The sequence below is a fragment of the Vidua chalybeata genome, chromosome 4, assembly GCF_026979565.1.
Source record: "Vidua chalybeata isolate OUT-0048 chromosome 4, bVidCha1 merged haplotype, whole genome shotgun sequence".
Lineage (NCBI taxonomy): Eukaryota > Metazoa > Chordata > Aves > Passeriformes > Viduidae > Vidua > Vidua chalybeata.
Window position 1 is genome coordinate 8,565,249 of NC_071533.1, and position 25,132 is coordinate 8,590,380.

Consider the following 25,132-nt stretch of genomic DNA (forward strand, 5'->3'; position numbering starts at 1 on the left):
TTAAATTCCCTCTTACAGCTGAGATCACAGAACCCCAGGACAGTTTGGGTTGGAAGGGACCTTTAAAGGTCATTTGCGTGTACCAGCCCTCTGCTGTGGGCTGGTACAGCTTTCACTTACACTAGGCTGTTCAAAGCCCTGTCTAACCTGACCTTGAACAACACCAGTGACGGAGCATCCACAACTTCTCTGGACAACCTCTTCCAGTGTCTCACCTCCTTCACTGTAAAAAATGTCTTCCTCATGTCTAATTTGAATCCAGTGTCTTGAACTTTAAAACCTGTGTGGTACTGTCACTACAGGCCCTGGTAAAAAGTCTCTCTCTGTCAAGAGACAACCTATTTGATGAGAAATACAAGGGGATATTGTGCTATCTCTACCACATCAGGTCACTAAGGCTCTCTACCACTGCCAGCCATTTACAGCGAGCCAGGGACAGTGCAGGCTGCAGGCTTCAGTCCAACTGAACTTCAGGGCTATCCTTCTGACCTCAACACCATGGGCTGCAGAGCCTGGGAGGCCAGCCTTTCAAACATCCTTTGGAGTGGTGGATGCAAGGAGTGGTCCTCATCTGCCAGAGCAGCACTGCATCTTTGCAGAAGTCGTGCGTGGAGCCCAGCTTCACACATGACTTGCTGGTTTCTCTCTGTATGCACCAGAGATTGCAGGATGTTGGCCACTGCCAGCTGGAGATCCAGTGCATGCTGAAAAAGAAAACAGCACAGGGCTTGAGAAAGTGCAAGCTGAGGAGGAAAACAGAAGAAAGGCTTTATACATAATAACAGAAACTACCATTAGCAATAAATATAGAAAATTAACTATACTTAAATATATGTGCATGCACTTGTATGTTTTTGGGGGGTGTGTGTGCACATCTGTATAAAGAAACACTCTGTACAAAAAAGGGTAATTTGTTAGACAAAGGATTACCAGAACTATGGTCAAGAAAAATAATTCAGGTAAGAATGGCTAACTAACCTCTACTTTTCACCAGCAAAGAGAGCCAGCTTAGACAGAACTAGAAACTCTTATTTTTGTGACTATTAAGCTATTCCTAGTAACTTAACATAGAAATATAATCATTTAGGTTGGAAAAGACCTTTAAGATCACTCAGTTGAACTCTTAATCCAGCATGGCCTAGCCCACCACTAAACCATGTCCCCAGGTGCCACATCTACATGTCTTTTAAAGACTTCCATGCCTGGTGATTCAAACAGTGCTCTAGGCAGCCCATTCAAGTGCCTAACAACCATTTTGGTGAAGAAGCTTTTCCTAATATCCAACCTAAACTTCCCCTGGCACAACTTGATGCCATTTCCTCTCAGTCTATCACTTGTTTGACTTGTTGAGACTGCCTCTCCCCTTGATACAACCTCCTTTCAAGTAGTTTTAGAGAGGGGTAAGGAACCTCCTTAAGCTTCCTTTTCTCCAGGCTAAAACACTCCCAGCTCCCTCAGTTACTCCTCACAGGACTTATGCTCCAGACCCTTCCTTAGCTCCTCTGCCTTTCTCTGGACCCAGTCCAGCAACCTCAACGTCTTTCCTGTAGTGAGGGGCCAGAACTGGACACAGGATTTGGGGTGCAGGCTCAGCAGTACCGAGTACAGCGGGATGATCACTGCCCTGATCCTTCTGGCCACACTTGCTGATGCAGGCCAGGATGCCACTGGCCTTCTTGGCCACCTGGGCACAGCTGGCTCATACTGTAGACCAGCACCCCCAGGTCTTTTCCAGCCACTCTTTCCCAAGCCCTTAGCACTGCCTGGGGATGTTGCGACCCAAGCGCAGGGCTCAGCACTTGGCAACCTCACACAGCTGCCCTCAGCCCATCAATCCAGCCTGTCCAGATTCCTCTGCAGAGCCTTCCTGCCCTCCAGCAGATCAACACTTTGGCTGAACTTGGTGCCATCCACAAACTGAGAGTGCACTTGATTCCCTCATCCAGATCAATACAGATACTAAGCAGAACTGACCCAGTTCTGAGCCCTGGGGAACACCATTGATGACCATCTGCCAGATGGGTGTAACTCCATTCACCACCACTCTGGGCCTGGCCACCCAGCCAGTTTTTAACCTAGTAAAGAGTCCACCCATTCAAGCCATGAGCAGCCAGTTTCTCCAGGAGAATGCAGTGGGAAACAGCATCAGAAGCTTTACTAATGTCCAGGTAAATGACATCCACAGCCTTTTCCTCATCAACCAAGAGGGTCACCTTGCCACAGGAGACCAGGTTAGTTAAGCAGGACCTGCCTTACAGAAAGCCATGCTGGCTGAGCCTGATTTCTGTTCTGTATGTGCTGCAGCATAGAATGTGTAATGATCTGCTCCACAGCCTTCCCCAGCACTGGGGTCAGATTGAGGGGCCTGTGGTTCCCCTGATCTTCCTGGCCAGTCTTGTAGATGGGCATCACATTGACTGATCTCCAACCAACTGTAATTTTCCTGATTAGCCAGGACTACTGGTAAATAATGGAAAGTGGCTCAGTGAGCACTTCCACCAGCTTCCTCAGCACCCTTGGGCAAATCCCATCAGCCCCATAGATCTGTGAGTGTTTAAGTTGTGTAGCAGGTTGCTAACTACTTCCCCTTGGATCATACTGGCTTCATTTCTGCTCCCCACCACCACCATAAACCTCTACAAAACGAAAGACATATGCAACATAATTGTCAAATTTATGTCGTGAAGGCAGAAAGTTACCACACTCATGACCAGTAGAGACCAAGAAAGAGGAATCCAGTAATTCTTGAAAGCTTTTGGAATGATTATTTCTTTTTAAACAAAAAGTATTCTTCAGGGAAGACATCTCAAATAAAAAATACATAAGCAACTTCCAAAAATGTCCAACAAATCCTTCATATACAAAGTACCAGAAGACATTCTGGGTTGGGAATTGTACAAAGCAGTCATTACAACTTCAGAACTAGAACAAATTTGGAACTTTTAACTTTAACTAGAACAACTAGAACAACTTTAGAACTAGAACATATTTCAGCTACTTCAAACAGTGTGCATAGTCCAAGATATGATGTTCAGTCCTGTGTCCTCACAGTGTGCATTAATACCTGATACATCAGGGAAAACACGAATTAATCACAGTGCTTGGAAACTTATCTGATGGCCACTTCATAAACTTACATTACTAACAAGAGTCTGAAAGAGATAAACAAAAGAAAGCCTATGAAATAAAGCAATTCCTCCTAGACATCTATGCCACCAGTTATACAACTCAACCTGTGAAATAGATGTTTTTCAGCACAAAATGAGAGGACATCACCAGCTTTCCTATTTCCCACAGCCATCCTTTTCCCCAGCAACTCCCAAAGCTTCAGACCACACATTTTTTTCCCTTACCTCTGGGTGTGTAGCTGATCCAACAGAAGCCAGAAGATCCAGCATTGCAAGCATAGCACCAGGGTGAATAATGACTGCATCAGAGCTTTGTATGGACGTGGGTCCTGTTTGGAGTTTCACATCAGCTATGTTTTTCTGAGGGCAAACAGGGGGTGTTGAAACAGAATGATATGCGTGCCTGCAGGACAGAAAACATCCCATGGTTACAACACCCAGCTATTTATTATGAGCTCTGCATTTTTTAAACAGCTGTAAAATTGTACTGGCCTATAGATGTTACTCCCTTTTCCTTGCTCTTCCCTCAGTTAGACAGAACAAGTGTTCCTCTTCTCAAACCTGTTGGGCATGTTTCCCTAAAGACAGCCTGCAGAGGTTTCAGTTTCTCAACCATTCTTGAATTTGGAAGTGCCTTCCCCAGGAGCTACATGGTTTCAAGAACTTAAGAGATTGTTTTTATTGCCTCCTTTTTATTCTAGTTGCAGTGGCAGCACACAACAACTGCGGTGAGCAACCTACCAATGCTCCTGTTCTCTGGATGTGTGTCTCCCCATTTGCTTTTCATTAACACCTGATCATGAAATGTACTATCGCAAAACCCTCAGCAATCTAATCAGCCATGGGGAATAGAAGGGCGGTCTCTGTGTTTACTCATGCCAGCAATCTGTATGTTCTCAGTAATTCTGTGACTGCTACAGCCATTAGGTTTTACATGAAGATGCTTTAGTCTGATCCAGGGAAAAGAGGATTTGACACAATGACTTAGAAGCAACCACTGGTCCTGAAAAATGCAGACATGTTCTTCATTGAAACTCTTGGAGATATCAGCTTGATGCCACTCTTCTTTCAGCAAGGGTTTCAAAACACAAACAGCATGAGCAGCTTACTAAACATATGCTTTCAAAATCTTGCTTTAGAAGCAAAAGCAAGATCCAAAGACTCATGCTCACCACAAAAAAAGAAAACCAAAACACACAAGAAACCCCCACAAGAAAAAAACCCACAAACCCAGAAAAGCCCCAAACCAAATCACCCATAGCCTACAGTATTTATCATACACTTATTTGTAAGAAGCAATAGAACAAATTATGTGTAAGAATTTTTTTTTGATGATCACAATGTCCTTCATTTTACAACTGAATACAGCAAAACAAGAAGGGTTTCTTCTTATCAAATCAGTTGAAAGAAGTATTTCCTCTCTTCTGTTCTCAGTGATAGAAATTTACTCAAACCCTGACCCTAAGTTAAGACTTTGAGACTGGCTGTTCCTCACCCTTTAGACACTTCCAACAAGGCAATCTCTTTCTCCTGGGAAAAACAGAACATAGATGGGAGATGAGGAAGGCTGCAAACACAATTCTGCCCTAAACACAGCCACCAAGCCCAATTCCCCTGCAAGAAACACATCTATGGGGGAAGGCTGAGATATTGGATTATTCAGCCTAAAACAGGACAACAGGAAGCACAGCACTTGCAATCTTCTTGTGCTGGCTGGAAAACTGGTTCAATAAATAATGTTCCAATAAAAAGGTTCCTACTGAAAAGCTTTGTGGCAGATCAGCAAAAACTTGGCACCTGAACAACCCAAGAGTACTGTTCAAAAGGGAGTTTTCAAGAAAAATTAGATTACCGATGGTTTACTCATTTAGCTAATGCTTACAGGAACTAATATGACAATTCTACTGAAACCAACTGCTAAGAAAAAGATCTCCCTAAATGAATTTTTCTAGTGTCTTTTACAAACCCTTAAGCCATTAATTTTCTAAACTTCTCTGTCAGCCTCACCACTTATGGAAACATCTAGCAGGTAAGAAAGACTTCACTGTTTCTTTTAAAAAGAAATGGAATTAAGAACAGTGTAAGAAATGGTAATACTGTCACAAAGAGATGCTATCTGAAGCCTCTGCCCTAACTTACTGCAGAAATTGGAACACAGGCAATTTTTTCTCATGCATCCTAAAAGCACTGCTCTCCGTTTAAGGAGAAAACTGCAGCCTCTTTCCAATGTCACCTTGAGCATCTCAATGCCAGTTTTACAGGATGCAGTTAAAAAGACTAAATATCCATTTATCTTTAAGAATTCTCATAAGCCTAGTGAAATTCCATTCCTTAAGACATTCTGTCCACTTTTAAGTACAAATTTTACTTTTAAGCACACTGATCTGCACTATCACATTCACCTTGTTAGGTAAATTATGAGGTTAAAACATGGTAGTACACAGAGAGCATAACAAAAACATTGCTCACAGTGAGTCACAAACACAAATATGATCCTGGTCTCAAACCACCTGGACTGCAACATTACACACAACTGAAAAAGCAATACAGTCCAGACTAGGCTTCCTGTTAGCAGTCTAAGGAAAAATTATCTTTTTAAAGCATCTATTATTGAAAGCTTTTCAAGTAATTTTAAAATACCTTCTATTTTTAATTTTTCCATATAAAGAGAACTTGTAACACTTCAACAGGAAAAAAAAAACCAGTTTGTAAAGATATCTCTACGCAGAAAAAAGAAAACAGATCTTACAAAATCCTTCCAAAATATTAATGTTATAGTTCTATGGGTCAGGGTAGAAGTTGCAATAAATTAATTTAGCCATACTTCCACATTCTTATATGTCTCCTTTAAGGAACAAAAAAAAAGAAGCAGATAATGGAAAAAGGCAGTGTACACAAGATGACATGCATTTGTATGTCTAATCTGTTTAATTTACTAAAATATATAATAGAAAATAATTAATTAATATAACTTCAGTTATATAATTAGCTACAATTATTGATGAAAATTACAACAGCATTTTGATCTGGAAAGAAATAAGTTAGATTTACTGTAGATAAACCCTCTGCATATCGTTCCCCAAGAGTGATCAGTATGGAAACTTTTTAAAAATAATGGCTAAAAAGTCAAAGCTACATTCTATTCTCTACCCTGTCAGGACCAAGATATCCTAAAAAAAAAAAAAAAAAAAAAAAAAAAAAAAAAAAAAAAAGCATATTTCTGCTAAAATTTACAACAATCAAAGAGTTGAAAAAGCTGTAGTTCTCGATTCAAATTACACAGGTGTGGAAGAACAATGCATTCTAGGTAACAGAGAGGAAGCCACGTACTGCCATCCCAACACGTGCCGCAGGAGTCCCACCTACTCTGCTTCCATAAAGGAGAACAATTGGATGGCAGCACTCCACAGGGAAATACATCTTTGAGACATGTCTGAGAGAGAATATTAGCATATCAGTGCATTCAAAACTATTCTAGACTGTGTGAGAAACCAGAACTGTGCTATTTTTATAAGAATTATTTGTGTGCACAGTGTCTGCTTGCTCTTTTAGCCAAACAACAGAGGGCACTCCCTCAGGCATCTGTCTTACAAGTCAAAAGGCAGAAAACCAGGCCACAACAACAAGGGAGATCCCAAGGATGCAAAGCAAAGGAGACAGAAAACAATCAGAAGAGCAAACATTTCTCTGGGAAGAGTCAACTTCGACAGAATCTGACCGTATCTGACATTTAGGAGGAGAAAAAAATAATATTGGACTACAAACCCCAAGCTGCTTATTTTTGAAAGCAGAAAGATTACAGCCACTGGCAATGAATTCACTAGGAATGACAAACATGATGCTGTGAGAAAGCAGACAGCTGTTCAAACAGACTTTTTGGAAAGCCTAGTTCTACTTTTTTACTTAAAACATGCTTTTCAGAAAGGATCTGAAAGTCACCCAAGCAAGCATGATCAATCTTTCTGTCCATTTTTACTTTGAGTCTTACACAATTTGTTACAACCCAAAGGCTTTTTTTGTTTGTGAAAATCCATTTCAAAAGCACTTAACCCCAGCAAGTACCTACATTACTGTACTGGAGCTTACCTGAATTGCTGAAAGCACCCACAGGGATAATGACTTTTTAAACTACCCAATCTTTACCTCAGGTTTTCAAGCAACTGCTTGCATTTTCAGTACCACAAAAAACACCCAAGGGAAGCCAAACAGATCTATTCATATATAGCTATATTTATATTTTTATTTCCAGGCTACATCAGCCACCCATCTGGCAGTCTTGTTCATCACACCCTGGAAGCAGCTCCTCTTTGGCAGGCACTGCTTGTGTGCAAGCCTTTGCATATCCGTGTGTTTGAGTAATTCAGTGAACCTGAGCAGCCCTGCCACCTACACCTGGGAGAACGGCAAAATGTAGCAAAGGGATGGGCAATCTGCAACACTAGAAGTTAATGCAGGGCTGAAGCTGTAAAGAGCTTCCACAGGAAACACTATTTTCTTACATGTTTCTTCAGAGTAAATGACAGGGAAAAGACTTTGGCAGCTAAGGTTTTACTCTGTAAACTATAACGTTTGTTCTTAAATGCCTCAGTGTTGTAAAAGAGGTTCTGGGTTACTGGGAAGGTGCCTTTGTCCAAGCCACTCCCTGGAGAATAGCCAGGTATGACTTGGGTAACTTCACTCAGTAAAGAAAAAAGGTTCTCTTTACTAATCTGCTTTAATATAAACATTCCTTTCAAATCAGTTTCCAAAAGCATCTTTGGTTGTTTTCCTTTGCAAAATATTTTACATTCCAACCATGAAGCTTGAAGGCCTATCTTAAGCAGTATACCACTCAATAATGATCGTATTTTCTACGCATGGCACCTGCATCTCAGATATCTCTGTGTCTTTCAAAAGCAAACCTCTGTCTAACTTGCATCTGTAGATAGTGAAGGTCTGCTCCCTTCCCTGGGGACTCCAGGAAAAAATTTTTTCACATTTGCACAAACCTGTAAGTAACACTGTTCAGACAGTAACATCTATTTAAAAAAAAATATTGAAGTCTACCAGACACATTAAGATGCATAAGAAAAGACTGTAGCTTGGGAATGAAAGTGGGTAGTTGGATTTCTGAATTGAGCCATTTGTGCTTTCTTTCTAAACCTTTCAATAATAAATGATTTGGTAGTCAAGTACTGACAGGTTCATTCTTTACTTTTTATGCTCTGGAATTACTAATAAATGGCACCTTTACAAGCCATTCACTTTCCACCAAAAGTAAGCTTTCTTGAAAAATTAGTCAGGAAAAGAGAAATCCTGCCGTATTCATTGATCTACTAGCATAGTCTGAATGCCTTTGAACTGCTCCTGAGAGGGTCATATATACCTCCTTTAGATAATTTCTTATACTGGGCTTTATTGGGTTTTGAAACACAAGCCTAAATTTAAGTGCTATGGGAATCTGGAGACATCTCTAATCTCATCACTGCCTAGGATTCACTATGAAACATGCCTTTACATTTTTTTATCCAGTAAATACACAAGCGGAAATGCACTCCTCAGAATAGCAATTTAAGAGAAACATCCCTCCCCCCAAAACTAAGAAACACAACAGTGAGAGAGAAAAATCAGAAACGAGATCAGCTTCTCTTTGAAGGGTCGGTACCTTTTCCTGGATAAAGCTGGAGTACCCCAAGGAGAGGGGAGAGAAGTCTCATTTGTCAGGCAAGGAGGGATCTGTTCTGCACGACTACAGACAAAACAGACAGGGGTAGGACAGAGAGGTTAGAGAAGAAACCAGAGGCCATAAGCTTGTTAGTTTTACAAAAGCACCAATAAAATTGTTACTTGGATCCATCCTTCAGAAACAACATGGATGACAAAGGACAAACTGAACAACAGCCTCAGGTGAACACAGACATGCGAAGTGTGCACAGGTCTTGTGGTGTGACTCTGCACTGCTTGCTCATTGCTCTGCTGAGAGTTACTGATAACAGCAGACATTCAGAGGAGAAAGTAAAGCTTCAGTAAATTCGATATAACCAACAGAAGTAAGAAATAAAGTAAATGTAAATTCAATAATGAATGATGAACAGAATATTTAAAGAAGAAAAAAAATCACTGAAAATAACAGCCAAAAAAAAAAGGAATTTAGTGAGGTATCTTATGCAACATCACCATGTGATTTACTTACCCCATTGTTTCCTCATTCTCTATTGTTAGCCAGTGTCAACTTCTACAGTACAAGTAACACACTCTTAATAAAATTGTCCTCCTGCTACCTGAATGCTTTAATAATGCTTCAAAATGAGATCAAATAAACTGATTTCTGAAGTTGGCTTTTTGGTGAGTGTGTCAGAGTGTGAGTGTGTGTTAGAGTGGTTTTTTTGTTGGTTTGTTAGTTGTTAAAATTTTCTTTAAAGAAGAGAAAAGCATTAAGTCTCCTCCTTTGGGGGCAAGACTGCCCATCTTATTAAAACAAGATCACATACATTCAAAGGCTAGGGTATAAACAGCTTAAAGGTCCCAGACACAAAGCTTAGGTCTGTGTTTCATGTTTTGTACCTTAAATTGTGGAAAAAACTACTTTTAAGACAAGCCAATCTTCAATACATATTTCACAAAGTTTTGTTGTCATTTTGAACCTTTAAAACACATTTCTGTTCATTTTGAGTCTCATTATAATTTAAATTCAAGTTGTTTCACTCTGGGCATGTGTCCCAGTTAAATTTAAAATACCAATAATTTACAGACTACCTAGAACTTTAAAGAACAAGCAAATCCATGTAAAGCAAGATGTCCGTCTTATGTGCTAGCAAGGAGAAAAAGAGTCACAGGGAAGGTCTTATCACTCTGTAATACTACTTGAGAGATGGTCATAGTAGTAGTGTCCATCTCTTCTCCCAAAAAACTAGCCAAAAGGCAAGAGGAAATGGCCTCTAGTTGAACCAGGGGATGTTTAGATTTGATAGTTGGAAAAAAATTTTCACCAAAAGGGTTATCAAGCATTGGAATAGGCTGCCCTTGGATGGAGTTGAATCATCATGCCTAAGGGTCTTTAAAAGATGTGTAGATGTGACACCAAAGAACATGGTTTAGTGGTTGATTTGGTAGTGCCAAATTTACAGTTAGACCTGATCTGAAGAGTATTTTCCAACCCAAATGATCCTATGTTTCTAAATTAATCATGGTATTATTTAATCATCTACTTTTAAGCTCCATATCAAATGAAACATGAAGTTAAGGCATGACATTCAACAACCAAATTTTAATTTCACTTAATAAAAGCACAAAAATATAGTATTTCTAATGATGATAATGCAACCTGTCAGCCTATCAACCAACAGGTTGCTTCAACACATCAAATATAACCATGAACTGATATCTCTGTATAAACTGCTGCCATTATAAAAACATCCAACATCAGAGAGAACACTGGACACCCTGGAGAACAGCAGCAAGCTAAGTCATTATTTGGTCAGATGTTGACACATTATCCTCCTCTCAGTGGAGTGAAGGAAGAAAGAAGTTGATTAAAATGGAAATACAAAAGCTTGCAAAGAAGGCATTTGAAGAGAACTATTTTGGAGAACACTGGCGTAGGCAGGCAGAGAAGATGAACGAAAAAAAAAAAGCAAAGGTCATACCTGTCAAAAGAATCTGTTGCTACCTTGTAGAGGTAAATAAAAAGTTTGCTGCAATGTCTTAGAGTAGGTGACACAGAATCCAGGGATATTAGGTCATCATCCAAAAGTCTTTGAAACAGTTGTGTATTTGAAGGGAAGACATTCAAGGGACTTATTTTCCTCAAGTCTGAGAAGCAGCCAAGTAATCGAACAGCATCTGCCAGTTTTTCATACTGGATCTCTGTCTTGAAGAAGTGAGAGTTGGCTGGCTCGTAGCGCATTGCTGCAGTCAATGTGCAGAACACAGTGTGAAGCAGTTCAAACACTTGGTTCTGGTTTACTTTTTCCCAGCCATTCTTAGGTGGTGAGCACAAAGATCTTTCCATGGCAACAAGTAAAGATGTGACATACACAAATCCACCGACTTTCCTAAAAACAGTTCTTGTGCGGTGACTCTCTCTCAGTACCAAGAGTAGGGCCTGTGGACAAAACAAACAATCAAAACAGGAAAAAAAACAGCAACAACAAGCAGCAGCATTACAAACAGCCTAGAAAAAGGTAGGAACATTTTTGTTCACACAACACTGTTGTGCTAGCAAAATCCTTGTGTCATTTGTCAGAACCTGGTAATGCCTGAAGTCTCTGAAGATCAACTTTGTACTACAAAAATTCCCATACTCAAAAGTTTACAAAAAAAAAAAAAAAAAAAAAAAAAGAGTAGGGGGAAAAGTAGAACACTGCCCCTTATTTAGAAATAAGAAATTACCTTCCAACAGAAAAGACCTGACCAAGCCCAGAACGTAACCCAAAATTGCCAAGTAATTCTTTTAGTGACAAGGTTGAGAATATCTGTTAGAAAGGAATCTTCTCTGCCATCACACTTCACAAACAATCTCAAACAAGAGAAGGCAATTGACTTCTTGCAGCAATGAAAATCTAAACCTTGGAGCATCCTAACAGTCTCCTAGAAATCAACAATGCGGAAGCACCTGGCAGCTTTGAATTAGCCAAATATGCCCACTTATTTTTAGCTTTCCTCTATAAATCTTTGAATTGAGACTAAGACTATATTTTAAGAGTTTCTTCTCAAAAGTAAGCTGTAGAGAGAAATGAAAGTGGATAAAACCTTACTTCCTGAACGAATAAATGCAAAGCCATGGTATAAAGAGCAGAAAATACATGAACTTAGGTACTAGAGAATAATACTCATTATCTGTGAAATCAGGGGGTGGAGAAGCCCCTCCACACAACCAAAAAAAAACCAAAAAGGACACCTGTCATAGGAAGTTTGACCCATGTGTGAATATAGAAGAAAAAGTCTCCCTACAGAAAGCATCATAAACAACAGAAAAATGTTACTGATAGAGAAAAATAGGCCAGGGGGAATTTTCCATGACTGAAAGTGCTTTTTTAAGCACTCATAAGATGGGTAGTGAAATAGCAAGACTGTCATTCCTCTGAAGGAACTATCTCCTTTCCTGACAAACTTGAACAAATATTAAGAGACACATCACCACATGGTTTTGGGCTGTCAGTTCCATAACCAAAACTTCTGAGAACAGCACCAATGGAGGACAAGTACAATAGGAAAGACAGAAATCCTGATTTTCTGTTAAAGCCTCTGGGGAACTCCAATATCTTTTCTTTCCCCGTAAGTATGGTGAATAACACATATTTGAATAACAAAAATTGCTGAAGACCTTCATAGACATTGCACAGTAAATGAACAGTTTTATTACCAGCTCTCCTTTCTGTCTTTTGGAATAATATGAAGCTGTTCATTTGCCAGAGAAATACTACATCTCCTTTGAACAGAAATGAACCTAGATGTCTGAATTCTCTTTGTTAAGACTCTTTTACTTTATACTATTTGCCTCAGCTTTTTTACCCTAAAATAAATCAGTATTTTGTCAATTTAAAAAATAGTATTAGCTACTCTGAAGAGAAATTGTGGGTCTAGATTAGCAAACAAAACACCTAATACAACAGGAAACAGACAAGAGTTTTCTTGCTTCTTCCTCCACTCCAGGCTTACTTTCTTGCTATTCCACTATTTTGCTTAAGCAAGCAAGTTCTTCAGCTTTATCTTTTACTGTGATCATTACAATTTGCATTTATATTAATTATTTCAGCATTCATTGATACAAATTGGTAAAATAAGATGCCACAGGAAAATGCAAGCCAGAGCTGAAAATAAATGCATGTTATTTGCTTGCTATTTTTCCATACATATTCCCATTATTTTTAACTGAATAAGACCCCACCAGGGAAAATTATCATAACTGCAGAACCTCATTTTCTATCCAAAAACGTGATGACGCTAAAAACATATTCATTAGCCTACATCTCCAGTTCTGAAGCCTACCATGGATAGATGGTAAAAAAAAAAAAAACAAAAAGCCATGGAACAAATATATGTATTTCAACTCCAGAGACAATGGAGTTGTCTAAACACCACCCATCCAATCCAGCTCAATCCAATGCACTTCTCAGTGTTTTCCCTCTTGGAACTCCACCTTAGGAGCAAGACTGCTGAAGAACCCTTCACCTACCCTTAAGATGTCGGTTTTGAGCTGCAGTTCCGTAGGTGGGGCTGAGTGCATCAGCCCCAGCAGGGTGCCCATGTCGTCCTCTCCACTGGGTGACAACACCAGCTGCTGGATGATCATCAGGGCATGCTGGCGGCACTGCGGATACTTCACGATATTGTGCACGCACCTGGCACCGCCAAACTCCCTGAAAATGCCTGCTCAGAAAGAGGGCGGCAGGGTAAGCGCTTTAAGAGTAAGCAAAATATAAGCAGTGGCAAATAAACAACAAAACAACATCAAAGGTTTTAATTTTCATTTCTACAGAATGAAGGGCAGAGGTTTAGCTCTATGGATGTGTAATGATTTACTATTATTTTTCCTCCCCTAACAGAAATAAAAACAGAATTTCAATGTCTTCTGACAAAATTTTTCACTAAAGGCATTGGGTATATGGATGGAAGTCAGCTCTAAGAATTTCCTCAATAATTCTGTTATTCTAACAGCAGTTACTCTTTATATGCTAAAGGTCAAAGGGTCTCAGGATGAAATAAAAAATGTACAAAACCCTCCGTGTTTTGTGAAGACCATATACTGTTCTGGTTTAGGGCAGGGTTTATCTCACATTTAGCAATGACCTAAATGCAATATGAACTGAAATTATAACTGGGATGTTTCTGGACACGAGCATGGTTGAGAAGTGGTTCAGTCTATCCACATCATTTGTAAGATTCTGAAGATTTTTTGTGACAAGACCTATCTCTGTGGAGATTAAGCTTAAGTCAAACAATGTTTTTCAAGTTTGCTGGCTAGTGTGATAACCAAAAATTATATGAAAATCAATTCTGAAAGCATTACAAACCCCAAAGTAGAATATATATGGCATATATAATGTGTGTTTAGTACTGTGTCAGCACCTAGAGCATCGTCCTATGTTAATTACTGAAGATGAAAACTGACTGGGGAAATGGATCAATGCTCCATTATTGCATCAAAAGGGATCATTTTCCATGTGACTATAAACTCAAAGAGCAGTTTAAATGACCAAGTTCAGGATTAGCAAGTTGATTCCCTCTAACATGTATATACATACAGACATGAATCCCACTATCCATTTCCTGCCTCCTGCTTTCTCTAATGTCCTTTGGATCAGAGATGGATTCATTGCAAAAGGAGAGGCCTCAGATCTTGAGACAGGTGAGCTTGTTGCACCCCTTCACAAGTATAGCCCATCTCCTTTGTGGTCAGGTTTTCATAGAGACTGAGGTAAGATTTTATGTTTCTCCCACTCTCAGTGTAGGTTCTCAACTATCCAGTGAACCTCTGTGGGTCTGGACACCCAAATTTCCTGTTGAAATGTAGTTAGCAGCTCTGCAATACTCTGGAAAGCTTATCAGAGAGAGTGGTTTAAGATCAGAAACCAAGCACTGAGTGTGGTATGAATCACTGCAAGGCTGTGCCTACTAATGCTTCTGTGATGACCTATAACGTCTGCTGGCCTCTAGATACAGCGCCACTGTGCTCACATCCCAGCACAGACAGCAGCCAAACTTCTTGAGAAATAGTTTCTCAGCTCCTCCTGTATGTTCTGTCCTACTCCTGAAATAGGAGAGCTACTGATGAAATGAGGCCCTTGAACTCCCCAAGATTCTTCAGAAACATCATCTGTGGCATCATCCCAAAGTGCCGATGTCTTTACACTCCCGCTGTTGTTTCTCCAGTGGATATTCAGAGATTAAATCAGTCCTGAGAAGCAGCAAGGAGGTCCTGATGGCTGATTGGTGCTTCCTAGATGAGGTCAGGAATGCCATCTAACAGCAGCCAAGGGTTTGTCACAATGCAGGTGGATGCCACCATAGTCTCAAAATCACTAAGTCTTGATTAATGAAGCATAATACAAAACTGCCTGATTTACAAAAGGACAGTTGTAACAGAGCCCTGTTTGTACGTACTGACTGGGAATAACTCTTTAATGAAAATGAAAAAACATCTTTAGCTAAAGATACAGGCATTACATTAAGTAGACGTGACTCTGTGAACACTGAACTCCATTTCTAATTATGTGCTTAAATTTTTGAATATCCAAACAGTCTTACAAGCACTATCATGAATTATTATAGAACTGTTGAAGAGTGATGGGATCTGGTCTTACTTTGCCTTCAAGTAAACAATACTAAAGAAATTTAAGTTAAACACTATCTTGTTCTCCTTATTTTATGCACTCTAGACTGTGCTGTCTATTCTCTTTGCTGGGAAAACTTGGCTAGAGAGAAAGTGTATTTCAGTGTATTTGAATACTGGCCTGAAGATAGAAAGTCAAGACACGATTTTCCTTGTACGTATCTTGACAACAATCTCTTCACTCACCTGCATTTGTGTTTGATCCTTGTAGTAGTACTGTCAGGGTCTCCATAACCAATAAAGCCAGCTGCTTTTGGTCCTCAAATGAACTGTTTCTTGAATCCACTACAAAAAAATTTCAGAAGCTCAAGTCATAGAAAATATCACTCTTTTCAAAGATGCTTTTTAATACTTTCCACCAACACTTTTATTTTCTTTGCTTCCCCAGAGAGCATGCAGCCCCACCATTTTCCAAAGCAAGCTGAGATTTAGTCTACATATGAATTCCTGGGACAGCTTAACTATGAATCATATGAAAAGTTAATTTTATAAAGACAAGAATTTAAACAGAGGTTTTAGAGCACTGTGAGCTCCACTGTGAGTGCCTGACATTGCAGCTATTGTTTCTTCGAGCCACAAAACTACACCAGTTGAAGATTAACAGCATCTGTTCTTGTTCACTTGTCAGTACCTGAAAAGAGAAATTCCACACAAAACCCACCAAACTACACTCACATAATTACAGCAAATGTGCTGATTGCTCAACAGATGTAGCAGATCAACACTGCAATTGGCATAGTACACACAGAGAAACACTCCAGGAAAAACAGTGGGGTTTTGGTTATTTTAAATTACTCTAATAAAAAGTAAGCCCCAACACAAGGACATGTGCACCCTGATTAGATGACAGTTTCATCTATTTATTTACAGGAACATAAGAACTGATATATTTTCCAATGGAGTTAAGGGGAACAAAGCTTTCTAACTAACCTATAGCTACTACTCACTAATGAAGCTTCCTACAATTAAACCCAGGTGAAACACCCAGCAGTTATGGTTAAAAATTAAGTGTCACTGATGCACACGAACTGGACTGCAGTTTGAATGAAGAACGTAAAAAAAAAAATGTCTTTGTGTGCATGTAGGCTCCTATGGCACGTGGCAGAGCCTGCTTTGGAGACCTAGCAGCTGTGCAGCTTATCTGAGATGCTCCAGTCTGGAGACAACTGATCTTAATTTTTTGTTTCTTAAATGTTTAGAAGACCCAGCTTATAAAAAAAGTCTCCTATTAAGAGCTCAGCTATGCACTCTATAGTATTTTTTCAAAGCTGGGGCTAAACACAAAGGCACAAAAAGTATCTTTTGTTAGGAAGAACATTGATGTTATGTATTGCCCCTATACTTTTTTCACATCAAAAAAAAAAACATTTAGAAAGGAAAATATGAGCCTGTACTACTTTGCATTCATACAGTATCAATCATTAAAGTTAGACTCGAGCTTCTCTCAAGAAACTGAGAGAAGCAACTCCAGTGAGCTTTCAAGATGGCACAGCAGTCCTCAGCAGAATTCAGCCCTTGAGGTACATATTCAGACTCTCCCATTTCTCCTAAATGGTAGACTCTACTATTTCCAGCCAAAAAAGACAAGTATTAGAAAAATGGAAATGGACACACTACCTTGATCATTCAGTGCTTGAGTGGGATCTTTCAAAAGGGCTGCATATTTATGAAGAAGATTTACCATCACCTCCAGAAGCCCCACTTCCCTGAAGACATCCTTAAAGATGTAATCATGACGGGTGAACTTCAAGAGTGTCTTCATGGCAATGATGCTACACTGAAAAGAAGTGCTGGATTTTAAAAGGATGCTCACACTGATCAGTTCTTTACAGGGTATGTAATTCAAGCTGAAGACAACCAACTCCAGCATCTCAAAGTATTTGGTCTGCACTTCTGGAAGTTTAGGAATTTTCTCTGCAAACTGAGACAATGTGTGCTGCGATTCCAAAATGAAGTAGTTGGCATTGTCCGCCATATAAATATTCGTGATGGCATCAAGGATGATTTGTGCTAGATAGTTGGTTTTTGCTCTCAAAAATGCATTCTGGAGGACAGAAAATGCTTGAATATTCCTCACACTATGACCTAAATCAGGAAACAAAGTGGGATGGGAGGAGAAAGGAAAGAGAAATTTCTTAATCATCATAAACAATGAATACACTTATTAATAATGACCCATGCATTTTAATAAGTGGGAATAAAATAACAGTGTATGATGTCACTTTTAATAAAAAATTAATTAAAATTTAACTTCAAAAAAGCCTCTGCACAACCACTTACACTGCGAATTCCACAACCTACTATTCTTTAAGATGTCATCTTTGATAGTAAGAGTTTATGTAAGCAGCTAAAGATGCTGATCAAAGATAATGTCTTTAAAATAGGTAAGTACACTTATTTAGTGTTAAAATGGGATACAGTCCTAGAGACAAAACAAAGCCTGCCCATCACGTACCCAGGCCATAGGGGAACTCATTATAGCAACAGTGATATGTTCTGTGTTCCGTAATGCAGAACACAGCCCTTTCAGGTGAGTATTAAAAAACTTTGGCAGGGTCCAGTATTATTAACAATTAAGGAAATAAAACACAGGGAAAGAGTTGTAAAGTATAAAGTAGCTATAATATTAGCACACAAACATCTCACAACTTTAAAGCTCAGTCACATTTCTTCTTGTAAGTACCTTCAAGTTGATTGAAATCCCATTCACTCAGCTAAAGAATGCACCATTTATGAGTGTGCCCCAAAATTTTCTATGGGCAGATATTATTCTACTCAAAAGATGCCTCAAATTTGACTTTTTAAACTTCTGTAGGAATAGTACAAGACACAGTGGACAGATCCCATGATACAGAAAAATAGCTAACGGCAAAAAATAAGAATAACTATCAAAATACACAATCAAGAGTGAGAACTTTGAAGAGATTCTAAATAAAGCATTTAGGAAGTTTTAACAATAAAAACTTGTTTTATTTTTTCAAATAAAGGTATATGCAAACTGTTAACCTGATCTGAAACCCCCTTTCATAAACAAAAAAATTAGTAATTATTATATAAGGACACTGCTATGGCATGCTATTATCTTCATTTTTGTAAACTGAATTGTCTAATTTAACAGTAAATTCAATTATCTTCATTCCTAGTCTCTCCACTTTCCATTTCAGTATTTTTCCAGAAGGCAAGAGATAACTCCCTTGTAAATGAACATTGGAACAATTTCACATCTGGAAGAATATTAGTTACAATATAATACAGTTGTTCCTAAAAGGACTTTTTTACATGCTATCTTTACTTTGAAACCAAATTCTAACCAGCTTTTCAGAGTTCAAGAACTAAAATGATTTAAATGGAAATAATTGAGAAAATCAGTAAATTGAGAAAACACAGTCTTCATAAAAAGACAATTTGCCAACATTATAAAAAGCAGGTAAAAGGAACAGAGATGTCCTGACAAATACCACAATGTTAAAGAACTCTTTTGCAGATTGTAACTGACCATGGTACTCTCATAATATTGTATCAGAAAAGCTTATTAACCTAAAAAAATTAATATTATTATTAAATTAAAATTATTATCAAAACATGGAGAAATTAAACTCTGAGTGTTCACCTTCTTTCTCTATTTAGTGCAAAAGAAAAACAATTCCTAAGAACAATGAACTCTCTCCATACCAAAGAAAGGAAGTCACTGTCCAAGGAACCTGATATTGATGTATATTCATTAATCTATACATCAATAAATGCAATCCTAGAACAAACTGTTCTTGTGCAGTGGTATATCTAATAAAAGTTCAGCAAAGTAGCTCCACAGTCACTATTAAATTCCAAACTCCTTAGTTACATACAAGACTAACCTGAATCATAAGTTTATGCACAGGATACAAAACATAAGTTTATTTTTATACAACCTTTTCTCCCCCAAGACTTCCTCAACTGTATCTCCAAATTGTAATTGACTGTGGTTTCAAGAACACCACAGATTTTATCATTCTGATCACACTGGTGATGAAATAACAGATGTCAGCTCACAACTTACATTTGCCTAAGCTGACAAAAGCTAACAGAAAGCAAAGTGGAGTAGGGAAGGGATTTTACAAAAGAAGAAAAAAAAATCAAGCCAGCGGATCAGCTTTTCATATCAATTTAGTAAGAGAGCAGCTTAAAACACTATAAATCAAATCAGTGCATTTCTCCATTAAGATAATCTCTTCAAATCTCCATGTAGAAAACTGTCAGCTTTGCAGCCAAGAGGAATTGTCCTCAAAGACAAAAGTCCTAAGCTTTCTTCTTTGGGTACCAACCCCAAAATAAAATATTTGAGACCAAAATAATGGAGTATTTGATACACAATCTTAGATAAAGAACCTAGACTTACTTGCAAAGGGTTTGTGCAATACATAGATGCTCTGTATCTTGTCATTTGCACTTAGAACAACAAAAAAGCTAACAGAGAGAGAAAGCAAGCAGACTCACCTTTGCCCGCAGGCTGTGGGACTGCAAATCCAGGTAGCAGGAAAGGTACTCCAGTGGTAACACCAGCTGGCTTTAATTCATTGACACCGTATGTTGTTAAGGAAGTTATCAAATTAACTAAGTCCTTCAAAGCATCCTTAGATTCAGCTTCTTTTGCCTGTTCTAATCTAAAGAAAATACAATAGGATCAAGTTAGCAGCACTAGTTTAGCTGAACTCAAATCACTTTAGTAAGATCTGTTTTATTCTATCAGTTTAGAGACTAATTTTACTGCCTCATTCCTGCAGTATTTTCCATGTCCTTGTCATACCATTAGGTTAGTCAAACACTGGACTTAAAAGAGCAAACAGTTATTTGCCATAGGAATTTACCTCATAAATCTCTCCTTGAACTCAACAGTCTGGTAAAAACCAAGAGACATGAAAATTACATTAAAAATCCTCTCACAGACATGAAGATACTGTATAGTACATGGATAGTCTGTAATTAAATAGATCTGTAATTAACTTGGTAAGCTACGTCTGCCACTGTGAGAGTGAATATTTTGTGCTAATGAAATGGTATCTTGGTAAAGGCCTAGCACTCATAAGCATGAAGGATACAACATAGTGAGGGATGAAACACCCTCACTAGAACTACAAACTCTTACCACCTTTGAACACAAGAGAACAGAAATGTTAACATTCCATTCCAACCCTTGTTTACTGACAGGAAAACACCATCAGACCAAACCCTAAAAACTGACTCTGAATCATAACACCAACCTCATTTTCCTGCTACTTCACCACAAATAAAACCATGTTGAATTATTTACTAACTCTGTAGATCTCAGAAGTGAACTGGGGACCACATTCTTCTACAGATTCAGGTAGTGCAAACTCTGTTTTGCTTCTTGGTGACAAACAATTGTAGGAGCCCTTTACAAGCAGCTCATTCTGCATCCTCCATCTTTTCAGTCAGGCTGAGGAAGGAACCTCCTTCAAACAAAAACCTCCTGCTAACAGTCACTACAGAAGCACTGAGCTCACCTGTTATTATTCTACTAATCCTCCACATGCCCTGCCCTTTCACATCATCCAGATGAAATTACCAAAGTGCTCCTCTTGCCCTCACAGATTTTCTGCAATTTATTACTGAGCCCCCTTCTTCACACATCCTTCTGCTTTTCCAGCTCCAAAGCCTTTCTTCTTTGCAGCTTGAGACCCAGTGTCCAGATTTCATACCCTCACATGACAGTTACTGTCAGAAAAGTGCCCCAGAGCTGAGCAAGTCTCTGTGGGTAGGTTTGAGCCAAAACAGGGAGAATACATCACTGTGGTCCATCAGTGACCAATGCATGGGCTCAGTCAAGATAATTGTTTTTTGAAAGGAACTATTTTCTTCTAGAAAACCCCCTCAGGAAGAAATGAGGATAACACATTCCTATGCTACTAACCTTTACTGATGTCACCTGATGATGCCAGGTGTCCTCCTTTTTCAATGAGACATGCAAATCCCTAGTCTTCCTATACAATTGGCAGGAATCCACCATTCTTTGATTTAAGGATGAGCAAGCTCAGGAGAGAATTTGTTTAAAGCACTTGATCTACAGAGAATCACTTTTGTACCTCAACATGTAACATGACAGCATGTTCCCCTCATATTTCCCCTAAACTCTGGCTGACAGTTTCTGGAAAACAAGTGCATTTGAATTACACTACTTTGAATTAATTCATTAGTGAATATAACTTACTCCAAAACTCCACTTATAGAACAAGAAAAATAACAATTCCTTAACAGGTGCTTTAGCTTTTGTGGCACCAAAGGTAACTCATGAGTAATTTTAAGTGTGATTAAAAATGTCAAATGCCATGTCTGTGTCTGGTATCCATTTTAAACAAACAAAAATCCACTTTAGAAGTATGCAATGTAGTGGAAAATTTAGTTCAAATATTTGGGTGCCAAAACTCAGCAACTAACACCAAAAATAGGGAGATAACAACATTAGCATTTCTCAGTAATAATGTCTTAAGCATCTTTGACCCAAATATACTTTGTAAGGTGTACACTTACAGTTACCAAGTATGTACCTTGGATTTGTAATATATATATTTTTTACAATAGCAACAGATAAGCATTCTTCTTCAGAACTTCATATTCAATCAAAGCAACATTGTCTGCTCATAGATTTTACACAAATAAAGCAACAGACACTCTTTTCTTTCTCAGTCAGAAAATTAAAGAAGTTTCTTTCATGGAAAGAAAAAAGAGATCATGGATAGATCATATACCGAAGGTTTTTTGGGCAGGCATTTTCATTACCATATTTTTTATGCATTAGCAGTTTAGAAGTACTTTTAATTAGGAAAAAAAAATATATTCCCTCATAGCATTCACCAAATTTACATATGGGATTTTTCATTATGATAGCGTGATAACACAATAATTATAGAATTATTTAGGTTGGAAAAGTCCTTCAAGATCATTAAGTCCAGCTGTTCACCCAACACAGCCAAGCCCACCACTAAACCATCTCCTTAGACAAAACAAACTCCAACCAAATTAAAAAATCACTAGTTGCAGCCAAAATGTTATGTTCTGGACTCCCTCCAAATATTTAGTACAATTTTTTTTAAGCAACTGCTGTCTTTGCAAAGCAAGAAACATTTAGTAATAAACCAGTACTAAAGAACAAAAAGTTAAACAATGTAGTTTCGTAAAGGGAGAGAAACACAGAATTCAATGTTTTGGTCCTAATATCTTAATTCCATAATGATGTATAATCACTTATTTGTTTAAACCTATTCATCTACTCTTTATTAAGAAAACTTTTTTGAAAAATGCTAGGTGATCTGTCTGCATTTCTTCAAGCACTTTTGCCTACCTGAGGAGGAGGTCACAGAGGAAGTTGTATCCTTGCCATATCCTAAAATCATCCAACAACGTTTGGGATACATCACTGGAGTCTTTGAGAAAACAAGAAAGTCCAGCAAACATCTCAACTATTTCTAGGGGAGAGAGGTCATCAGACTGCTGCATGTTCTGGACACACGTGGACAAACATTCCTTTTCTGAAAAGAATTGCAGTGGAGAAATTTAGGATTTTACTGACATTAACGACAGCAAGAAGCTTAACCAACACACAAAACACAGCAATAAGGTAACTTACTCAAGTATCACTTGTCACAGAACACTTAATACCACTTGAGGATGAGAAGGATTCTCAAGTGGCTTTGGATCAGAACCCTAACCTCTTTTTGGCAACCTCTTCCTCCCTTTTACGACCTTTTCTCTTGTAAGGAGGAAACTGTGTAGATAAATACTAATTTTTACCTAAAAAATCTGACCAGAGAACTCAACAGGATAAAAAGACAAATATGGCAACTTTAAGTAATTCTAAACCATATTTTTTTCTTTTAAAACACTAAGTAATACAAAGCACTGCCTTGAAGTGTTATTAAAACCCTACATATAAGCCTTTACACCATGTCATCTTATTCCTTCTCTGGTTGGCATTTCATTGGCTGGCTTCAAAGAGAGATAGCTTGTCTTGCCCTGCATAATTCTCATATTCCATCAGTTCATTAGGTCAGTAACAAAGTTTTCTCAAATCTATAGTGAGACTTTAAGTTGCAGGCTGTTTTAAAGATGCTCCCTTCAATTATTTGCTATTTTAACTTTGCAGCATGCACAACACAAGCACAAATCTTTTTAGCTAGACTGATAACAAAATTTCCCAGAGGTTACATGAGATCATGAGAGCGTGAACGGATGCTCCTTTGCTTATGTTGAAATATCTTAAATTTTTCCTGAATATTAGTTGAGCCTTGTGACAGATGTTATCTCTTAAGTCAGGTACACTTTTTAAACCAAAAAGAAAGAGGCAATGCTGACTGGTTTTCCTTTTAAGACTCCATTTCACTTCTTAACCTAGAGTATTTTTTCACATGCCAGCTTTCCTCCTCTATGGATCAAGCCCATAGGGAAGCAATAATGGCAGCAACTGTAACATGCCAAATGACAGTCAAAACTCCAGTTATTTCCTTTGTTTATTACTTAATAACAGCTTCACACATGTACATACACCTTCTACACTCTTCAGAAGCCCACCAGAAGCCTATCACCTTGTAAGTCCTATCTAAAAACTCAGCTGGTGACTATGCTGTGCTTTGAGTGATACTGTACATTCACATCTTTTTGCCTGGAATTGGAAACCCACTGTTAGCACAAGAAAAAAAAAAAACAGACTGATATTTTCTGTGAAATATGTGGGAGCAGGGTGATGTATTCAATAAACTGTCAATATGGAGCCTTGTAGCTACTTGCTTCTCAGGTTGTGAGCAGCCCAAAACTGTGGGTTTCTTCTTTTCCAGTAGGTGTACACTGCTAAAATGGATGTTTTAAGGATGTTAGTTCACTCCAACAGTTAGTCCAATTTAAAAACTACAAATGCTTCTTATGTGGCCCTACAGTCTAAAAGCCTTAAATATAATATTAGAAACATATATTATCAGATTTCTTACCTCAAGTCCTGCATACCTAAACACCCATATGGTTTTCAATTAATGCAAAAAGAATAATTTGTATGCAAAACTGCTTCCAGACAGCTAATATCTTCTCCAACACTGGTTTTCATCTGCAAGTCCTTGTGGAACCAGCTTGGCACCTCCTTCTCTACCAGCTCCTTGCAAAGATTGATGATGACTAAAGTACTACTTTCATTAGCTACCAAAATCTGTAACCAGCTACACAAATGTCCCTGTACACTACAGTTTCCATGCCAGAAACAGGCAGGATCTACTTGTCTTAAAAGTGGACAGGAGACAAACTGGAATGATTCTGGATGCTTCATTCACTTAAAGATTTACAGGCTGGATTAAGCCCATGAGATAACTTTAACTTGGCCTTCAGCATGCACAAAATGTTCATTCTGTAATCTGTAAGGCAAGGTGGGGAAGACTGGGGCCTGGCAGAAGAAATGCAGGATGACTGAAGTGTCAGCAATCCAGTCAGTGAGAGACCAGGGAAAACATAAGGGCTCCAAATCCATCCAGTACAAGCATGGTTCTCAGCCAAGCAAAGAGCCAGGCCCTAAAAACAACATCCTTGGGTTGGGAAAGCTGGGCTGGACCACAAGGGGAGGAAGACAGCTGCCTGCTAAGAATTAATGCATCTTCACAGCAAGTATTTTTCAATACACGCAGTTACTGAAGATACTGAAAGCTTTTCCTTTTGCTTA

At 38.5% G+C, this 25,132-nt stretch overlaps 1 protein-coding gene across 4 annotated transcripts in view; it reads right to left on the reverse strand.

Annotated features, from left to right (window-relative positions):
* WDFY3 (WD repeat and FYVE domain containing 3) overlaps positions 1–25,132 on the reverse strand; it is a 150,860-nt gene that overhangs the window by 58,509 nt on the left and 67,219 nt on the right. For 3 of the 4 annotated variants that reach the window (XM_053940305.1, XM_053940306.1, XM_053940303.1), the window contains exons 8-16: positions 22,778–22,964; positions 19,915–20,081; positions 17,059–17,526; positions 15,628–15,726; positions 13,285–13,478; positions 10,754–11,211; positions 8,773–8,856; positions 3,354–3,531; positions 490–704 (exon numbers count right to left, since the gene is read on the reverse strand). In XM_053940305.1, coding sequence (XP_053796280.1) covers positions 490–704; positions 3,354–3,531; positions 8,773–8,856; positions 10,754–11,211; positions 13,285–13,478; positions 15,628–15,726; positions 17,059–17,526; positions 19,915–20,081; positions 22,778–22,964 — 2,050 coding nt within the window. The remainder of the gene's footprint in view (positions 1–489; positions 705–3,353; positions 3,532–8,772; positions 8,857–10,753; positions 11,212–13,284; positions 13,479–15,627; positions 15,727–17,058; positions 17,527–19,914; positions 20,082–22,777; positions 22,965–25,132) is intronic. The other variant, XM_053940307.1, reaches the window with a different exon arrangement.